The sequence below is a fragment of the Marmota marmota genome, unplaced genomic scaffold, assembly GCF_001458135.2.
Source record: "Marmota marmota marmota unplaced genomic scaffold, marMar, whole genome shotgun sequence".
NCBI lineage: Eukaryota > Metazoa > Chordata > Mammalia > Rodentia > Sciuridae > Marmota > Marmota marmota.
This window is the reverse complement of record NW_025999968.1, coordinates 24,321,823-24,341,531: the sequence shown is the minus strand read 5'-3', so window position 1 is coordinate 24,341,531 and position 19,709 is coordinate 24,321,823. Positions and strand designations below refer to the sequence as shown.

Sequence of the window (19,709 nt, the reverse complement as noted above, 5' to 3'; positions counted from 1 at the left end):
GAGTTTTTTTGGTACCAAGAATGGAACCCAGAGGCTCTTAACTACTGAGACACATCCTTAGCCCTTTTTAATTTTTTTTATTTTGAGGTAGGGTCTCACTAAGTTGCTTAGGGCTTCAATAAGTCACTGAGGCTTGCTTTGAACTTGTGATCTTCCTACCACAACCTCCAGAGATGCTGAGATTACAGGTATGTGTCACAGCATCTTGCCTCCTTTTTGTGTGTGTGTGTGTGTGTTTTGTTTGTTGGGTTTTTGGTGTTGTTGGTGGGAGTGGTTGTAACAGCAGTTGTGTATGTGTTTGTGTGTGTGTGTGTGTGTGTGTGTATGTGTGGTGAGGTTTGTTTTTATTTTTTATTTTTTTTAACTTTTGTTTTTTATCATGATACCAAATAAAAGGAAAAGAGAAGAGAAAGTTGGGTGGAGCTAGAAAAGAGGAAGTTGAGAGGGATACATGGAAAAAAGAAAAATATTTATCTAAGGAACTTCCCCAAAACACATTGATGCTGTATTAAAATGCAGTTTGTCTTTATTCAAGTACACTATGTGATCAGAAGAATGTATCTTCTAGACTGTTGCTTCTGCAGAAACAGTTTTATTATATAGCCCTAAGAAGCAACAATTAATACAATTAATATTTTTAAATACAAGCTTGTAATTTTCTAAATGTGTACATCTTTATGGGGTGCATTATGGTAATTCAATGCCTGTATAAAATGTGGATTAATCAAATCCTGGCAATAAGCATTGTTTTTTAGGTTCACTAAATTTATTTTTAAAATCATAAAATGTTTCTTGCAAAAGACATTACATTCTTTCTGCACAATTCTCTGAACAGATGCCAGGGACATGTGGACTATTGTTATTTTCCTCCCTGTCCCAACTCCCAAAATATTTACAGTGACCACAAACAAAGTAAGGTGCTCACAATAATTACATGGAAGGATTTTTTTTTAAAACCATCAACAATGGCAAAAAATAAAATCCATGCTATTTCAGAATTTCAATGTTAATTTTTGCATGCCTCCCCAACCTTACTTGTAAGGAACTAAAACATTATATCTGGTGAACAGCAAAGATTTCTCTACACATCATATGCAGAACACCTGTGAAGCAGAAGAATGTTGGTTTTTAAACAGCAGATATAAATAAATAAATAAATAAATAAATAAATAAATAAATAAAAAGATGCAAGACTCCTTCAGTTCTTCTCTAGTCTTAGAAAATCTTTCCATAACACTGTTTCACACTTTCCTGCAGCAAATACCGTGCATTCTGTATCTGGTCCTGTGTTCCTGTGATGGTAATGATCAGATCTTTGGATCTTTCTAAAGGCTCATCAATTTTGACTCATGACAGATTTGCTTAATCTGCTGACCACATTTACCAATAATAGATCCAGCCAAATCTTTGGGAATAGTTACTAGTGTTGTAATAATAGGTCCACCAAGATTGCCATATAAGCCATATCTCCTGCATAGGAATAATCATATCCAGAGCCAACCTGTGGTTCATAAATCATTTGCCATTCTGATGGGCTCCCTGTATTTATCACAGAGTCCCATTGAAACCAACCATGCCATCATAGCCCTCTCCAGCTCTTCATCTTCTGTCACAGGCCATTAAATCTCCTCCTCTAGTTGGTGGTGGTAGAGGAAGAGGAAGATTCCAAGCTCTGCTACCACTCCAGCCACCTCAACCAGGTCATGTAAAAATAGTCATGTAACAATAGTCCACGTGTTCCAGGATGAGAGGGAGAAGGTCTTCCAGGAAGCCTCATATTATCATAATCTCTTCTAGAGGGAGGCATCGGACACCCACCCCTTCCAGGTGACATTCTGTTGAAACCACCTCTTACCTACATGGGAAATCCCACCTGATGTCCACAGTCATCAAACCTCACTGTAAAACCACCATAATCATATGATTCATCATAAAAATTGGGATCATAAGGCTGTGCACATCCTTTGATGGGAGAATCAGATATAAGATCAAGGATGATCTTTTGTGCTCTCTGCCACTCTATCAGGCTTTTCTCCAATAAGAACAACTCTGTCAGTGGAATGAGGGCAGCATTCCTGGAAAAACTTGGTTGTTGTCTGTTTTCTTGAAGTTCTTTGATTTTAGCACATTTGACCCCAATAATTCTTCCTACAGACTCTGATGAATCAACAGTCTCAACTTTCAGTGAAAGTTGCTTCCTTTATAATGTTGGTAATTTAAGCATTCCACAGCATCAGACTTGAGCAGGAGCTGCCTGGTCACAGTGGGTGATGGTAGCTGCAGGTTCTCTTCCAAGTAGAGATGATTTTCTTCAGAATTTTTCCCATAGTTTCAATATTAGCACTGATACTCAATATGCACTTGGGGCCCAGCTGTGGGACTGAAATACTGGCATAGTAGTTCGACTGGAGAGCCTTAATATTTTTGCCTCCTTTCCCGATCACAGCCCCAGCATTCTTGCTCTGAAGCAGAATTGGTAATTCAACCATCTGATCAGTGTGTCTAGATCTTTTAAATGCTTGCTTCTCTTCTATATCTTCTGCAGGGGACTTACCAAATTCACCACTGGTTTCGGTGTTGGGGAAGGTTTCCTTGGCTGTTTAGTTTCCATTTTTTTGTAATAAATGGCTGCAAACAAGTGAAATGCAGGCAAATCGTTGAGTCAGTGCAACAGAGAAACAGAGGATAATGGGGACTGCAGTGCTGTCACCTGGAGCTCCCTCTTTTTTTCTCGTTCACGCACTCACTGGCAATAAAAATTTTTGTCTCTTCAGCCATTAATTATTTCTCTGTGTTGGAAACTTCATACTCTTTTGGTCATTTTGAAGTAAATCATATGTTATTTCACCCAATAGTTAAACAATTGTGCTAAAGAAGAATAAGACTGATTCCTCCACTTGGTGTATTTGGTGCCCTTTATGGAATTTCTTTAAGTCCCTCCTCATACCTACCCTTCTTCACCTCTAGTGACCTCTACTCCATTCAGTTCATCTATAAGATGGAATTATTGGTTTCCACAATGTTTATCTTTCTGCATCTGGCTTGTTTCACTTAACATAATGATCTCTAGTTCCATCCGTGTTGATGCAAATAACATGATTCCATTCTTTTTATGGCTGAAAAGTATTCCAATGTGTAAATACACCAGTTTTCTTTATTTACTCATTCACTGAAAGACACCGGGGCTGATTCCATATTCGGACTAGCGTGATGGTGCTGAAATATACATGGAGCGCAAGTTTCTTTTTGATATAAAGATTTCCTCTCCTTTAGGTAAATACCCAGTTGCAGAAATGCTGATCATGATAGTTCATGATAGCTGATCAGGTTAGTTTTTGAGATATCTCCATATTTTTCCATATTATAGTTGTAATAATTTATATTCCCACCAACAGTGTATAACAGTTCCCTTTTCTCCATATCTTTGCCAGCAGTTGTTATCTCTTGTGTTTTTGATGATAGCCATTCTAACTGAAGTGAGATATCTGTGGTTTGATTTCCCTTTCTCTGATGATTAGTGAAATTAAGCATTTTTTATGTATTTGTTAGCCATATGATTTTTGATAAGTATTGTATCTGTTTAATTCTTTAGCCCATTTTTAAATTGGATTATTTGGATTTTGTTTGGTTTGGGCCTTTTTGTTTGGTTGGTTTTTCTTTTTCTTCATTTTTCTTTTGTGTGTGTGTGTGTGTGTGTGTGTGTGTGAGAGAGAGAGAGAGAGAGAGAGAGAGAGAGAGAGAGAGAAAGAGTCTGTGTTTAGCCTTTTGAGTTTCTTATGTATTTGAGATATAATCCTTTGTCAGATATAGAATTTGCAAATATTTTCTCTCATTTCATATATTATCTTAATCCTGTTTGTTTATTTTGCCATTCAGAGTTTCTTATTTTGATGTATTTCCACTTGTCTCTTTTTACTTTTTTTTTTTCTTTTTGTTTGCCTGTGCTATTAGATCCTATCTACAACAAAGTTTAGAAATGTTTCCCCCACTTTTTTTCTGGCAATGATGTCATAGGTTCAGGTTTAAGATTTAGGGATTTCACGTATTTTGAGGGTTTTTTTGTGTGTGTATGTGTGTGTGTCTGTCTGTCGTGTGTGTGTGTGTGTGTGTGTGTGTGTGTGTGTGTATGATGACAGGAAGAGATCTAGTTTCATTTCTCTGCATACGCATATCCAACTTTGCCAATAACACTTTTTGAAGTGACTGTCTTTTCTCTATTATATGCTCTTGGTCTTTTTGTCAAAAATCAGTTCTCTGTATTAATATCTGGGTTTTCTGTTCTCTTCTATGCCACTACCATGCTGCTGCAGTACTTACAGCTTTGAGGTATGTTTTGAAGTCAGGTATTGTTATGCTTCCAGATTTTTTTTTTTAAGTCAGGATCTTTTTAGCTATTTTGGATCTTTTGTAGCCTCATATAACTTTTAGGATTTTTTTTTCCTATTTCTCTGAGGAAAGTTGACGTTTTTTGATGGAATTACATTGGTTCTATAGATCACTTTGGGTGGTATGATCATTTTAACAATGTTAATTCTTCTAATACAAGATCATGGATACATTCTCTTTTCATGTCTGTACTTCATAATTTCTTTCATCAGCGTTATAGTTTTCATTGTAGAGATTTTCACTTCCTTGGTAAAATTTATTCCTAAATTTTTATATCCATTATGTTTTGGATTGTTTTCTTAATTTCTTTTTCAGAATGCTCATTATTTGAGTATAGAAATGCTACTGTTTTTTTGGATGTTGATTTTGTATACTGCTACTTTACTGAATTTGTTTATAAGTTCTATCAGTCTTTATGGAGTATTTATATTTTTCTATATCATATCCAAAAGTGGATAATTTCGCTTCACTGTTTCAATCTGGATGGATTTTATTTCTTTTTCTCTTAAGAGACTTTTTTTGTTTGTTTCTTCAGCCATTAATCATTTCTAAGTATTGGAAACTTCATACTCTTCTAGTCATTTTGAAATAAATCATATGTTGTTTCACTCAATAGTTAAACAATTGTGCTAAAGAAGAATAAGACTAATTCCTCCACTTGGTGTTTTTGGTGCCCTTTATGGAATTTAAGTCTAATTGCCTAATTGCTCTTGCCAAGATTGCCAGTAATGTATTAAATAAGAATATGAAAGTGGACATTCTTGACCTGTTTCTGATTTTAGAGGAAACACTTTGATTTTCTTCCCATTTAGTATGATATTGTCCTTTATTATTTTGGGGTATGTTCCTTCTATAGCTAATATGTTGAAAGTTTTTATCATGTAGGTTGTTGGATCTCATTAAATGCCTTTTCTGGATCTATTGAAATGATCACTTTTTTGTCCTTAATTCTGTTGATATGCTGTTTCACATAAATTGAGTCATGTATACTGAGCCACCTTCCATCCCTGGGATGAATCCCACCTGATCATGGTACATGGCCTTTTTGATATTCTCTTGAACTTGGTTTGCAATTTCAACATTTTATTGAGAATTTTTTCATAAGAGATATGGATCTGTAGTTATATTTTCTTGTTGTATCCTTTTCTGGTTTTAGAATAAGGGTAATGCTGGCCTTACAAAATGAGTTTGGCAGAGTTCCTTCCATTTCAATATTTTTGGAATAGTTTAAGTAGAGTTTGGAGTAATTCTACCCTAAATGTTTTGTAGAATTCAGTTATAAAGCCATCAGTTTCTGGGCATTTATTTTTAACGAAAGATTTTTTAATTACTGCTTTAATCTCACTACACATTAGATTTTCCATTTCTTTTTAGATTTTTTATTTTTTATTCAATTTTAGTTAAGTTGTACATATTTATGAATTTATTTTTTTCTAGTTTATTTTTCAGCTTTGTTTTGTTTTTTGTTTGGTTTGGTTTTTGTTTTTTTGGCACTCCTGGAGGTCTCTGCATATGCTAGGTAAGAGCTTTACCAATGAGTTACATCCTCACACCTAGTTTTCCAGTATTTTGGCATATCATTGTTTATAGTAGTTTTTAGGATCCTTTGTATTTCTGTGATATCAATAGTTTTTTTTCGTCTCTGATTTTATTTATTTGGGTCCTCTCTTTTTATTTTGGTTAGTCTAGGTTCAGGTTTGTTGATTTTTTTTTATATTTTCAAAACAACTCTGTTTTGTTGATCATTTGTATTATTTTTTTAGTCTTGATTTTGTTTATTTCTGCTCTGATCTTTATTATTTCTTTCCTTCTAATAACTTTGGGTTTAAGTCTTTGTGGTGTATTGTTAGATTGTCTATTTGAGATCTTTCTAGCTTTTTGATGTATGTGCTTGAGATTTTTCCCTTAATTTATTCCATTAACCATTGGTCATTAGGAATAAACTGTTAAATTTCCATGTATTCACATATTTTACATTATTTTTATTGTTGTTGATTTGTAGTTTTAATCTATTGTGGTTTGAGAAGATACACGATATGATTTCTTTTTTTTAATTATTAAGACATAATTTGTGACCTAACAAAGTTAGCTTTCCTAGAGAATATCCAATGTGCTGATGAGAAGAATGCGTATTCTGTTACTATTGGATGAAATGTTTTACAAACATCTATTAGGGGCATTTTCTCTATATTATGATCAATTCAGATGCTTCTTTGTTGAAGTCTGTAAATTTTTATAATCAAATATTGTCTCTTTTTATGATAAAATATTTAAATTCCTATCTAAAATTGAGAAGTTCAAACAGTCTTGATAGTCTTTCTTTTCAATAGCACATATCCTTGGTTTTTGTTTAGAAAGTAAGGAATTTAATATAATTTTCAAGGGAGGAGATCTTTTTCATGGATGCACACCTATATTCCATTATCCTTTTAAGATACAGTAGCAAGGGGCTGAGTTTGTGGCTCAGTGATAGAGCACTTGCCTGGCATGTGTGAGGCATTGGGTTTGATTCTCAGCCCCACCAGAAATAAATAAATAAATAAATAAAGGTCCATCAACAACTAATAAAATATTTTTTTAAAAAGATACAGTAGCAAAAGGTTTTAGAAAATCTTGTATTTTCATATATATTGACACAAATAACATCACCTCAATTAATTTTTACCATGGCACTTTTCCAAATTTGATGGGAATTGTTGAAGTTTGATATTAGAGAAGGGAAAAGAAGCAAGTCAAAGAAAATTGGAATAGAAAAGTCAGGGGGAAAATGAAGAGTACTAGCATAACAAACATTCTACTAAGTGCTTTGAAAACATTCTCTGTTCATTTTCCTGCAAACCTATTAAGTAAATTGTTTCTAGCTAGCTGACAAATGAGAAAAACTGTATCTCATACAAGCTAGTTTAAGATCTTTAAGTGTTCAAAGTAAAGATACTACTGCATTGATGTTTTAGTGTTGGTAACAGGGTGAACTAAGATGTAGTATGTTATTGTTGAGTCTTTTGAGCTCAAAATATGCCACAAACATAAGATGCTGACCATCATGTGCACTTCAAAAAATGGAGGAGTAAATATTTCCAGAGCTATGGGAGAATTCCTGGCTCTACTAAAAGGACTTCTATCCAGGGTCTTGGACTCTTAGTTTGTTAATTGTCCTGAAGGACAAATGTAAGTTCTAAACATACTTTCAACATCAGGCTCCCTAGGAAAAGAGGAAAGGTGTAAATGTTCCTCTACCTTGGAATTTTTGCCTGGGTACTCAGAACAAGACAACACAAAAACAAACAAACAAACAAACATAAAGCCCCAAACAATAATTAAATTATTCAATTTCAAGAGAACTATGAGTTTAATAGACATTATTATTTGAAACTTTATATTAAAAATTCTTAACTGGATAGTTATTAATGTGTATCAGAGCCCATTTATATTTTTTTCCAATAATTTACTTTTCATTTCCTATTGGCTGTGATGAGAATGGTGAAAGCGCATACATGAAGAAGATTCTAAGCCTAAAGGGGGAAAGAAAGAATACCTCTGTTCTGGAACCATGAAATCAGCAAGAGATGCAAAAATTATATTCCATTATGATTGGAAATGCTGACAACTACCCTAGTACTATTTATGTAAAATACTTCTATATTTGCTTTAATAAAATTGGAATGTTGTTTTCTTTCATTGGCATTTAGTTAAAATCATTTAATCTATATGAGTATGGAAATATTATCTCATTCCTTGAGAGCCCAGAGTCATAGCCCAAAATAGAACCTAGAAAGGATACTGAAGGAAGGACTGAAATGGTGATACAAAGAGAGAAGATATTAGTAATCTCTACAAATGTCTAAATGGTAATTATTTATTCAATAAAGTCTGAACAATTTAGAGATCTTTCCTTTCATTGAAAGATAACCCATGAAACTCACACCTATAGAGAATTTCTCGGGCATCTATAGAGAATGTCTGGGGCCAGACATGGTGGGGCATGCCTGTAATCCTAGAGGCTCAGGAGGCTGAGGCAGGAGGATCACTGAGTTCAAGCCAGCTTCTGCAATTTAGCAAGGTATTAAGCAACTCAGTGAGACCAAATACAAGGGCTTGGGATGTGGCTCAGTATTTGAGTGTCCCTGATTCAATCCTCAGTACAAAAAAATAAAATAAAATAAAAGAGAATGTCTGGGTACCTAAATACAACTCAGCCCAAAGACTCTATGAGAAAGATACAAGATTGAAAAAGATGAAGTCAGAATGCCCTATGGTAATTCAAGAATCATTCCAAATTTGTTTCCATGTCTTTAAATAAAAGGACAGCAAATATTTTATTTTGAAAGACAATGAAATTATATATGGTGCTATATAGAGGCGGAGAATTAAACATGAATATATTTATGTTCCCTTCTATGCCTAAGATTATAAGATCAAGATTCTTTGAACTTACCTAAGTACTTTGGATAGAAATAATCCTAGAATAAAAGAAAAAAATATGTATATTAGCAAGCCTAAATTTCATTATAGAATTAAAATTTAAATGTTATAATATTTTTCATGTTAAAGACAGAAATAATTTAGATTTAATTTTCACATTTTAAATTTATTTTTGCAGTAAAATATACAAACAGTAGATAATTTAAGCCAACAATATGACTAGAAATAAAGGACCACTGATCAATTAAATCATGTTTCAAAAGTTTCCAGTCTAAAAGCAGGTTCTGTTTAAGATGACAAATATAATCACATATGTCCCCTTTTTGTAAATCTTTTTAATTTTCCATAATGATTAAGTGCCCATTTGATACATTTTATATCATGATGATTACTCACACCAGATTCAATGTTGAATAAGGGTGGAATATTTGGAGTGAACTAAAGTAATTACCATATAGCATTTGTTGTGCATGTAATATCTTACATATAAATTGGCTATGTACCAAAACATAGTCTGTAAATCAGTAATTTGGACTAAGGAATGCATATTATGAAAGGGGGAAAATGTTTAAAATTTCTGATAGTAAATTTCCCACGCTGGTTCAAAAAAGCATTTTCAGGTCATAATATATCAGACAGACAGCATTAACAGCATAAGAATACTTATGCAAAACCAGAATTCTTGCACAAAGACATATTCAGTGTTCCAGCTTAATAAGTACTAAACATATCTTTATGCAGTATAAAGTTCTCACTGCTTCCTCCTCTCAAATATAAATCATATAACACATGTCTACTGGTTTATAAGGAAAGGATTTCATACTGAGTAATTCAAACAACAATATTGTTTTCTCCAGAAAAGCTTGGAAGTAGCAAGAAATGGGTTCAATGAGTGATGAAATGATGGTGAAGGGAATATGCTAGGGATGGTGAGGAGGCATCAGGGTAAATGTGAACTAAGAGCATTAAGGGTGGCACAGGGCAGGAAATGATAAACAGTAACACATGCTTCCCCCCACCCTTTCATTTCTCCCATTTCTGCCTTACTCCTCTGCCATCACTTTCTCTTCTGTCAATGAAAACAGTTTTAGAATTAGTGAAGATGAAGAAGCACCTAAATGATTGTTCCTTCTGCACCATCTTTCTTCTTCTCCCTGTGATCTTCTACCTCACTTTTGCTACTTAGAGGCTAAGTTCTAAGAATATGTCTACAATGTTATAAATACAAAGTCAAGTATGTATTAATAATATATTTTGGGCATGTTTTAAAGTAGTCCAGAAAAACAAAATAAAAACTAGAGTAGGTGTGACAGAGAACAGGAAAATAAAAGTGAAGATTATGGGTAGCTGTTGAAGGGGAGGTGAGTATAATTATGGAGTTCATTTTATTTTTCTTTCTACTTTGCTATATATTTAAAATTTTTAAAATAAAAAAGGATGTGTTTGTTTAAATATACTATATTATTTTTATTATGAAAATTTATAATAATTTAGAGTGTGCACACTTTCCTTTTTTTGCTATGGAAATATAAACTATGTAATGTAAATGTAAAATTCTACACAATAATGTATTCTACTACATTGCATGGGATAAAATATTTTTTTTCTTGTCAATTCTTTACCCATAAAAGCAACACAACAGAGAGAGAAATATTTTGATTCAATTCCAAAGAGATTAAAAAATAATCTTTGGGAAGTATTCTCTGTGAACCTATTAGAATAGGTGAAGGCAAAAAAAGATTCAAGAGTAACCCAAGAGAACACAAGTTGCTACAGTCTTAGATTCTCTAACTACAGACAAGATTCCTGCTCATTCTTACTCTTCTATTTTCAGGGCACTGAGAGCCACTGCAGAGGTTCCAGAGGTACTTTGTTCATGCTTTCTTTCTCTTTTGCTCTAGGCTGTATCCTTCATCTCAGGAGAAACATCACATGGAGGTTGACCTGAAGGTTATCAGATTGGAGCTCTCTCACTCTGCTTCTTAAAAGCACTATTTACACATGGGTTACCCACAGGACATGCTAAAGAACTTCTTCTCCTAAAAGAATTAGGGACTAACAATAAGGCCTGGGGGTCCTATATGATATTTAAGGGTCTTTCTGGTTTTATTTTTGTGGACTGACATGTAAGGTTTGATATGCTGAAGATTATAACTGATAAGGGGTGGGTTCAGGAAACTTCCCAAGGGCTTGTAGAATAAAGTAAAGTATACTCAGCATATAAAATACTGTGAAAATGCTCTGCATTAAATGGCCTTGTTTCTAGAGCCTGGTTAATATTAAATGGAGAGATTCAATGAAGTGGAGTAATAATAACATACACACAATGTATATGTACTTGAGACATCCTCTCCTCTACCCTGTATACTACCAAATTCTGGTTAGGAGACAATATTTTACAAACTAGGAGGTCAATACTATTTGCTGATAATGAGGTATAAGTGAATTCGTCGGAAGATATTGTTATGGCAGTAATGTCTTCCTAACGAGCCCACCTTCCTTTAAATGTACTTTCTCCTGAAATGGAAGTGGTTATGTGTGTGATCTCTTTTCTTTTTCTTTTTCTTTTTGGGACCGGGGATTGAATTCAGGGGCACTGGACCACGGAGCCACATCCCCTGCCCTATTTTGTATTTTATTTAGAGAATAAAATACAAATTTTCTCCCTGAATTGCTTAGCACAACTCTGTGACAAGGTGTGATAGTGGCTATGAATTCTTACCGTTTCTGGATTGTTTTCAAAGACTTCCCTTGCTTCTTCTTTGTTACATAGTTCTTCAATGCATTCTCTTTCAAGATTGCCCTTTTTGGTTTCTTCTAGTAAAGAGTTTGCACGGCGTCTCCGAACCAGGACTTGTGAAGCATGCTGTTTTGACAAAACTGAAGAAAAAAACAAGTTTAGATGAATAAATTTTTCATCTCCCCTCTAAGATATTTTATTAAGGAATTAGAGTTAACATAATTTTCTGCCTATGAATTGTATGATATTTAAATTGCTATAGTGGAGTTAAGAAAAGATGCAGATAAAAAACACTTTGGCTAATATCTCAGAAAGCAAGGTAGGTTCGAAGCTATAGCACTTTTACAATGATCTAAACAAATTATTCAATTCATGCATGAGGCTGAACACACCTGATAATATTCAATGTTTACCTTATGATAGCTGCATTTGAAAAACATCATGCAAAAATGATTATGTCAAAAATTATAGCCATATTGTCTTTAAAGCATGAGAAATAAACTTTCTCAGTTTTAATAGAAAACTTCTGGGACCTCTGTGGATATAGAGCAATGCAGGAGTATAGGCTAAGCAGCTATTTGAAAGGTACCTGATAGTCCTAAACATTTGATTATTTATACATACAGGGAAATAAAAAATCCATGGCAAAGAAAGACCTTATGCAAAATTCAAGAAATAGATGACAAAGAGAAATGATAACTTTGACTACATAAAAAATGTTTAAATAGTCGAACAACAACCAATGTAATACAACAAAGCTCAATGCTAAGCAATAGATTTTAAAAAAAATTGTGTGCATTATGTGGAAAAGAAAATAACATTTAGAATTTATAAATAACTTTCACAAATTAAAACATTAGTTAACTCATACTGGAAAGTATTCAAGGTTATATACAAGGTTATATACAAAATCACTTAAATAATGTAAATAAAATATAAAGAAAATAATATAAAGATTGTTGGCAAAATAAAAGTTCAAACAACCTAAATGTCTGTCAAGAGGGGAATAGAAAAATAAGCTAAAATACACCTGTACTACGGAATAATTTGCAGCATAAAAGTAAGTACTCTTCTTCCAAAGATCTGAAAGATATATCTTAAAAATACAAGTTGAAGGATACTATACCCAGAATATATACCCATATACATCAGCCAAAGTTACACATTTATAAATAGTATACATAGAAGAGAGGTTGACACTCAAACTGGTAATAGCAATTATATTTAAAGAAAATGTTAAAAAATGTAAAGTTTTCCCTATATTATATTAGTATGTTGACTAGGATGTTGTTTTTTAATGAAAAATTAAAAAGTACCAATCAAACTTACAAAAAAAATTTTATCCAGATTTTAATTGTAAATAGACTTTTTACTAAGATAAAAAAGTGATATAGACAGAATTTATTCTCCTTGCTTTTATTGCCTGTTAATAAGCAATAAATTCTCAAAAAGTGACAAAGAGAAAAAAAGTTCTATCAATGATTATCATACTTACTAGCTCAATAACTTAAACTATTTCAAGAGTGAAGTAAGTAATATTACTCTATTTCTCTTACTTACCAAAATGGAAGTTTTAAATGTAATGGCCCTGTATAGTATTTATTTCTATCTCTATCTTTATCACTGCTTATTAAATAAAGATTAAATTGACTTGGGAGGCTGACAAGAGGACTGCAAGTTGGAAACCAATCTCAGCAACTTAGTGAGACCCTAAACAACTTAGTAAGACCCTGTCTCAACATAAAAAATAAAAGGATTAGGAATGTGGTGCAGTGGTTCAGAACCCCTAGGTTTAATCTCTGCTACTGAAAAAAAAATTACATCAAGGCTTAATATGTAATAAAGATAGATGGGAATATGCTGTCAAGTAAATTACTGACTGATAAATTTCAACCCTGTCAACAATAAAAGTGTCTTACATGTGCAATTTTCTCATTTATTTGGAAGAGTTGTAAGCATGTTACTTTGTAATAAATATGTCAAAAATGTGAAGCTACTGAACTTCAGAGCAAACATGATTCTTTCTAGGGAAAACAATAACATTTTCATTGAACAGTAACATTTTCACTGAACAATGAAAACACTGATTCAATAACAAAGAAAAATCAAGGTCAAATACATTTAGGAGAAAAACCTTACAAACATTATTTAGCATTTCTTCCATTAAGAATATTAAGTTGGGGGCCAGGGTTGTGGCTCAGTGGTAGAGCGCTTGCCTAGCATGCATGAGGCACTAGGTTCAATCCCTGGCACCACATAAAAAAATAAAACAAATAAAATAAAGGTTAAAAAAAGAAAGTAAAATTTAGAAAAAAAAAAGAATATTAAGTTTGGTAATTAAGAACTTGATATTAATATTTTAAAATCTCTTTTCCTATAAGGGTCCCCACTAAAGGACATAGACCAAGCATATTAACTCACTGTATACATATTTGTGAAAGAGACAGGCAATCACTCAGAACTATGGATAAGGTTTAAAGGAATGCCCACCTAAATGTCATAAAAAGGAGCGCAATAATCTCCACCATTTTAAATATGATAAAAGTCAGGTGTGTAAGTGCGTTTTTCAGTACTGTGATCAAATTATCTGAAAAGAACAACTTAGAATAGGAAAAATTTATTTTGGCTCACAGTTTCAAAGGATTTAGTTTAGGGTCAACTGTCTCCAAGGCAAAAACGTCACGGTGGAAGGGCATAGTGGAAGAAAGCTTCTCAGCGCATGGGAGCCAGGAAACACAGATTGGAGAGTGCTGGGGAAGGGGCTGGGGAGAAAGCAAACCCTTCCAGAGCATGCCTCCAATGATTTGCTTCTTCCAAATAGGTACCTCCCTGTAGTCTATCCAGCTTGTCAATGGGTTTGATGGTTTAATACACTATGAGCTCAGAGCCCTCATGACCCAGTCATTGCCTAAAAGTCCCACCTCTGAACTCTGCTGAATTGGAGACTATTCTTTCAACAAATGAGGTTTTGTGGGACATTTCAGAAGCAAACCATTAGCAAAGAATATACAACATATTTGTCCTAAATTATGAATTCAACAAATGACAAAAGCAGAACTAGATCACAAGCATTCCAGTGCTCAGACCTAGAACCCATCCATTACAATTTCTGGTTCTCAGAAAACAGGACAAAAAGTTTTATTGTCTCCCCTGATAAATGCAATATCAAAAATGAAAATCATTACACCTCTGTTCATGTTTTATTTCATCTAGGTTAATCCCAGAAGTGTTTAAATTGGCATGATAGATGATAATTTTCAAATTACATATTAATTGATTTGATTTTCATATAGATAATGAATTGAATGCTGATCTATCATCCCAATTTTCCTATTGAAAAAGTTGAAGCTAAGAAAAGTTATATGACCCAAACTTACAGAAGTAACAAATCTTGCTGATGGAATTCACATAATGCTTCTCAACTAAAAATAGGGTTATGTGCTGATAAATCCATCATAAGTTCAAAATATGGTTAGGCTAAAAATGCATTTAATATACTTAATCTACCCAACATCACAGTGAGCAACATGGTACAATGTAGAGTATTCACTGTTTACCCTCATGATCATTTGGCTTCTTGGAGATGTGGTTCACTGCCACTGCCCAGCATCTGAAGCATCAGACCGATACTGAATATCACTAACCAGGGAAGAGATCAAAATTCAAAGTATGGTTTCCACTGAAAGTTTATTGTTTCCACATCATCACAAAGTCAAAAAATCATAAGTCAGAATCTGTCTATATACCTATCCCCTTACTTCAATGTTCTTCTTTTGTGCATGGTTGGCCCTAGGTATCCATGAGGTTCCAAGTCTATGGTTTCCACATCTGTGTATTCAACCAGAAGCTCATTGAAAATATTTTTTTTGGTAAAAAGTTGTTATTGATATGTTCTATGTATTTAGGCTTATGATGGTAACTTTTGTGCCGAACATATAAGACTTATATTCTTTCCCTAAACAATACAGCAAAAAATTATTTATATAGTATTACATTGTATTACTGTAAATCATCTAATATAGAGATGATTTACAGTATAAAGACTGAAGTGCAAAGGTTAAATGCAAATGTTTTAGCATTTTATATCAGGGAATTGAACATCTATGAATTTTGGTATACCAAGAGTCCTGGAAACAATCCCTGTCTCCAGATACCAAGGAACAGCTATATTCAGACACTCAAATGCTCACAAGATACTTCTTAAATGAAATTATATGGCTGTGTAGTGAATCAGACATTTGTTCTTCTTTATAAAATAAATCCATAAACCCATCCATCTAACAGTGTGGTGTTTTTGTTTGTTTGTTTGTGTTATTAGAGTAGGAGACGGGAACTTTATTACCAGTTGGGGGTCCAGATCCACCAGCTGATGGGCTGAGGGACAGGCTGCAAGTCTACACCTTTTGATCCCCCTCCAGGAGTTTGATTACACATTTTATAGTCCAAAACCATATTAATCATAAGTCACTGTTGCTTTGATTCAAAACCATAAACAAACGTCATGAAATCTAAAATTATAAGTAGAAGAGAGAATGGGTCAAAACATCCCTAGTTGAGTAAAAGTTAAAGAATGGTTACTAACATCTAGACAGTCAATCTCTGACAGGGTACATTGTCCAAAGAAAAATGGAAACCAAAGAGAGAACAATTTTACATTGTGTAAGAATTGCCATTTTATGTTGCCAAACATGCTATGCCAAGGAACTATTGATGGGTACAGAGGCAGGGCTTTCACATGGAAGAAGCAGGTTTTTTTTTTTTTTAAATCTAAACCTGATTTTATTTATTTATTTTTTTGTTTATATTTAACAGCAGAATGCATTACAATTCTTATTACACACATACAGCACAATTTTTCATATCTCTGTATACAAAGTATATTCACACCAATAAGTGTCTTCATACATGAACTTTGGATAATAATGTCCATCACATTCCACCATCATTTCTAACCCCATGTCTCCTCCCTTACCCTCCTACCTCTCTGTCCTATCTGAAGTCCATCTATTCTTCCCATACTCCCCCTCCCTACTCCACTATGAATCATCCTCCCTATAACAGAGAAAACATTTGACATTCATTTTGAGGGGGATGGCTAACTTCAGTTAGCATTATCTTCTCTAACTCCATCCATTTACCTGCAAATACCATGATTTTATTCTCTTTTATTGCTGAGTAATATTCCATCGTGTATATATGCCACATTTTTTTTTAAGCCATTCAGCATCTAGAATGGCTCCACAGTTTAGCTATTGTGAATTGTGCTGTTATAAACAGTGATGTGGCTGTGTCCCTGTAGTATGCTGTTTTTAAGTCCTTTGAGTATAGACCAAGGAGAGGGAAGGCTGGGCCAAGTGGTGGTTCCATTCCCAATTTCCCAAGAAATCTCCACACTGCTTTCCATATTGGCTGCACCAATTTGCAGTCCTACCAGCAGTTTATGAGTGTACCTTTTCCCCCCCATCCTTGCCAACCCTTATTGTTGTTTGTCTTCATAATAGCTGCCATTCTGACTAGAGTGAGATGAAATCTTAGTTTTGATTTGCATTTCTCTAATTGCTAGAGATGATGAACATTTTTTCATATATTTGTTGATTGATTGTATATCCTCTTCTGAGAATTGTCTGTTCAGGTCCTTGGCCCATTTATTGATTGGGTTATTTGTTTTTTTGGTGCTTAGCTTCTTGAATTCTTTATATACCCTAGAGATTAGTGCTCTATCTGATGTGTGAGGGGTAAATAACAGTGTGCTTTCAAAGAAGTCTACTGTTCTTTGCCAGAAAAATAAAAACATGACATCATGATGACAAATTAAGAACTACAGGAATGTAGGATGAAATAAGTATATGGTTAGAAGTGCTTTACCAGCAGATTCAAAGTTCTGCCCCAAAATATCTACCATAGTGGCCTGTTTGCATGTCTAAAAAGTTTTATTCTTTATCGTCATAATAATCATGACACATAATTATATGAAAGTTGTTTTTACATCATCTCCTTTTAATTCTAATCACAACTATTCTAAGTAGACCATAATTTTCTATTTTATATACAAATAGGCTAAAACTCAAGGTAGATGAGTTGATTTACCACATTCATGCAGCTGAGAACAGAGGCAAGCCAGCCTCCAAAACCTGTTTGTCCTCTTTTTGCATTACCACACTTGTTTTATTTTTTTCTGAAATAAGAACTATCTGAAGAAAGTCCTTGTTACAACTCAACAGTGTTACTTGCAAAGTGTTACATTCAGATTCAAAATGCTAGGTGATAATGTTGAGTTAATAGTCTTGAGTTATGAGTCTTTCTAGAAAGGAAGTATGACTCAGTTGGATTGATTTTTTTTTTAATTTTTTTTTTTAAAAACATCTGATTAGAACATAAAAGTTTTAATCAGATACTAATTAAAACATGTATCTTTGTCTCAAAAAGGAGGGAAAAAAACCTAATTACTTATAGTTTTTTTTTCTCATGCTACATTCAAAAATCATTCTGTAGTTATCGCTTGATGACAGCTAATTCATTTCTTCAAAATACTCATTACAGCAGATGGAATAAATATGTCAACAATACAACATTGTTCAAACATTAACTAGAATCCTTTTTTAAAATTATATTCACAGCCTTCAGTTCCCTTCACATGGGGATAAATCTTTGTTTTCCAAGTATAAATTGGATTATAGTGTCTCCAAAAAGTTGATTTATTGTTATTGTTTTCATTATAGCTCCCACAGTGTTTAGTGGGCTTACTACTGTCTCACTGGCAAATTACTCACTGGTCAATTTTAGTTCCATCTCAGTCAAGGGGAAGTCCTTTCCTCAGGTTACTGCCTTCCCCACTTAGTTGTCCAAACTTGCTACCTCTGTTCAGGGAGGGCAAGATGACAGATCTGTCCCAAATAAATCAGTCAGATAGGGATGATGTGGCAGATAGAGGAGGCTCCAAGCTTTAGGATAGCTAAATTCTTCCATTCTGCACCTCTGTCTGGCAAAGATGGTTCTCCAATTCCTCTCTCCAAAAGTCCATTGCTTTTTTTAGTTCTGCCTTCTCTGTCTCTCCTGAGGCCTTTGTTATTTGGCATCCCAAGAATGAAAAACTGCCCCTGAAAGAATGTGTCCAAGAAGAGAATTTCGACTAGTATTTGGGTTGGCAGAGTGTTTTTTCTTTGATTATACTTCACTGTTGGATGAAAATAGCTTTCACTGTACAAACAGAACCACCACATAATACATTGAGATGTAATTGTATCTCACGTCTCAACTATTGAAATGGAATGTTTTCCCTAAACTTAAAAGTCTAAGAAAATTAAGATTACTTTAGTTTAGAAAAAATCTTTAGTTAATAATGACAGATGTTTTTGTCAGTTTTTCTGTGACTATGACCTTAATCCTGTTTGCCTAACACATTACTACCTCTGGCTCTCATAAATCTTTTGAAAGAACTGAGCATAAATGAGCTAGTGAGAAATACTTTAAAAGAGTCAAAGATCATAAGATATAGGTCTAGGTAAGATTTAAATGTAGAAGAAGAAAAGGAGGAAACAATTTGTGAATTATAAATTGCATATATAAAGGTGAACTTTAAAATATTTGGATTAGTAGAAGGAAGGCCTGCATTTATTTACAAGTAGAAAAGCCATTGGCAGTCATTAAAAAATGTGACCACTGACCCCCAATTCTAGGACAGAAGTAAAATGAATATCTCCCTACAACAGAATTTAATTATACCTTTAATTTATAGTACTAATTCTTAAAAGAGAGAGAGAGAGAGAGAGAGAGAGAGAGAATACATCTCTATGCCATTGTCTACACCAGAATAAAGTGCAGTACATAATAATTATCCGCCCCACCCCCCTCAAAAAGAGAGAAATGCTTCTACATGAAAGAGAGAATAGGCTGCTCATTATCCAGAAAAAAAATATATTGGCCATTTCGTTTGTTTGATTTGTTCATTCTCAGTGAATAATAAATAAAGATGCTTCCTGTGAAGGGACTCAGTTCAGAATTTGGCAAAGTATGAGAAATAAATTTTCTATAATTCTCTCTATTCTTCTTTTGACTACTAATATTTTGCAAACTGGTTATATTTTATGAGGCCACAACAAATTTCTTACATGACTGAGCAAGATATTTATGTAGTTAGTGTCTCCCCCCCCCCCCTTTTTTT

General features: G+C 33.7%; 1 protein-coding gene and 1 pseudogene across 2 annotated transcripts in view; both read right to left on the bottom strand.

Annotated features, from left to right (window-relative positions):
* The window catches only part of Pros1 (protein S), an 82,822-nt gene that overhangs the window by 39,419 nt on the left and 23,694 nt on the right, over positions 1-19,709 (bottom strand). For both annotated transcript variants that reach the window (XM_015478629.2, XM_015478630.2), the window contains exons 2-3: positions 11,531-11,688; positions 8,822-8,846 (exon numbers count right to left, since the gene is read on the bottom strand). In XM_015478629.2, the coding sequence (XP_015334115.1) occupies positions 8,822-8,846; positions 11,531-11,688 (183 nt within the window). The remainder of the gene's footprint in view (positions 1-8,821; positions 8,847-11,530; positions 11,689-19,709) is intronic.
* On the bottom strand, positions 310-8,370 carry LOC107136025 (annotated as a pseudogene).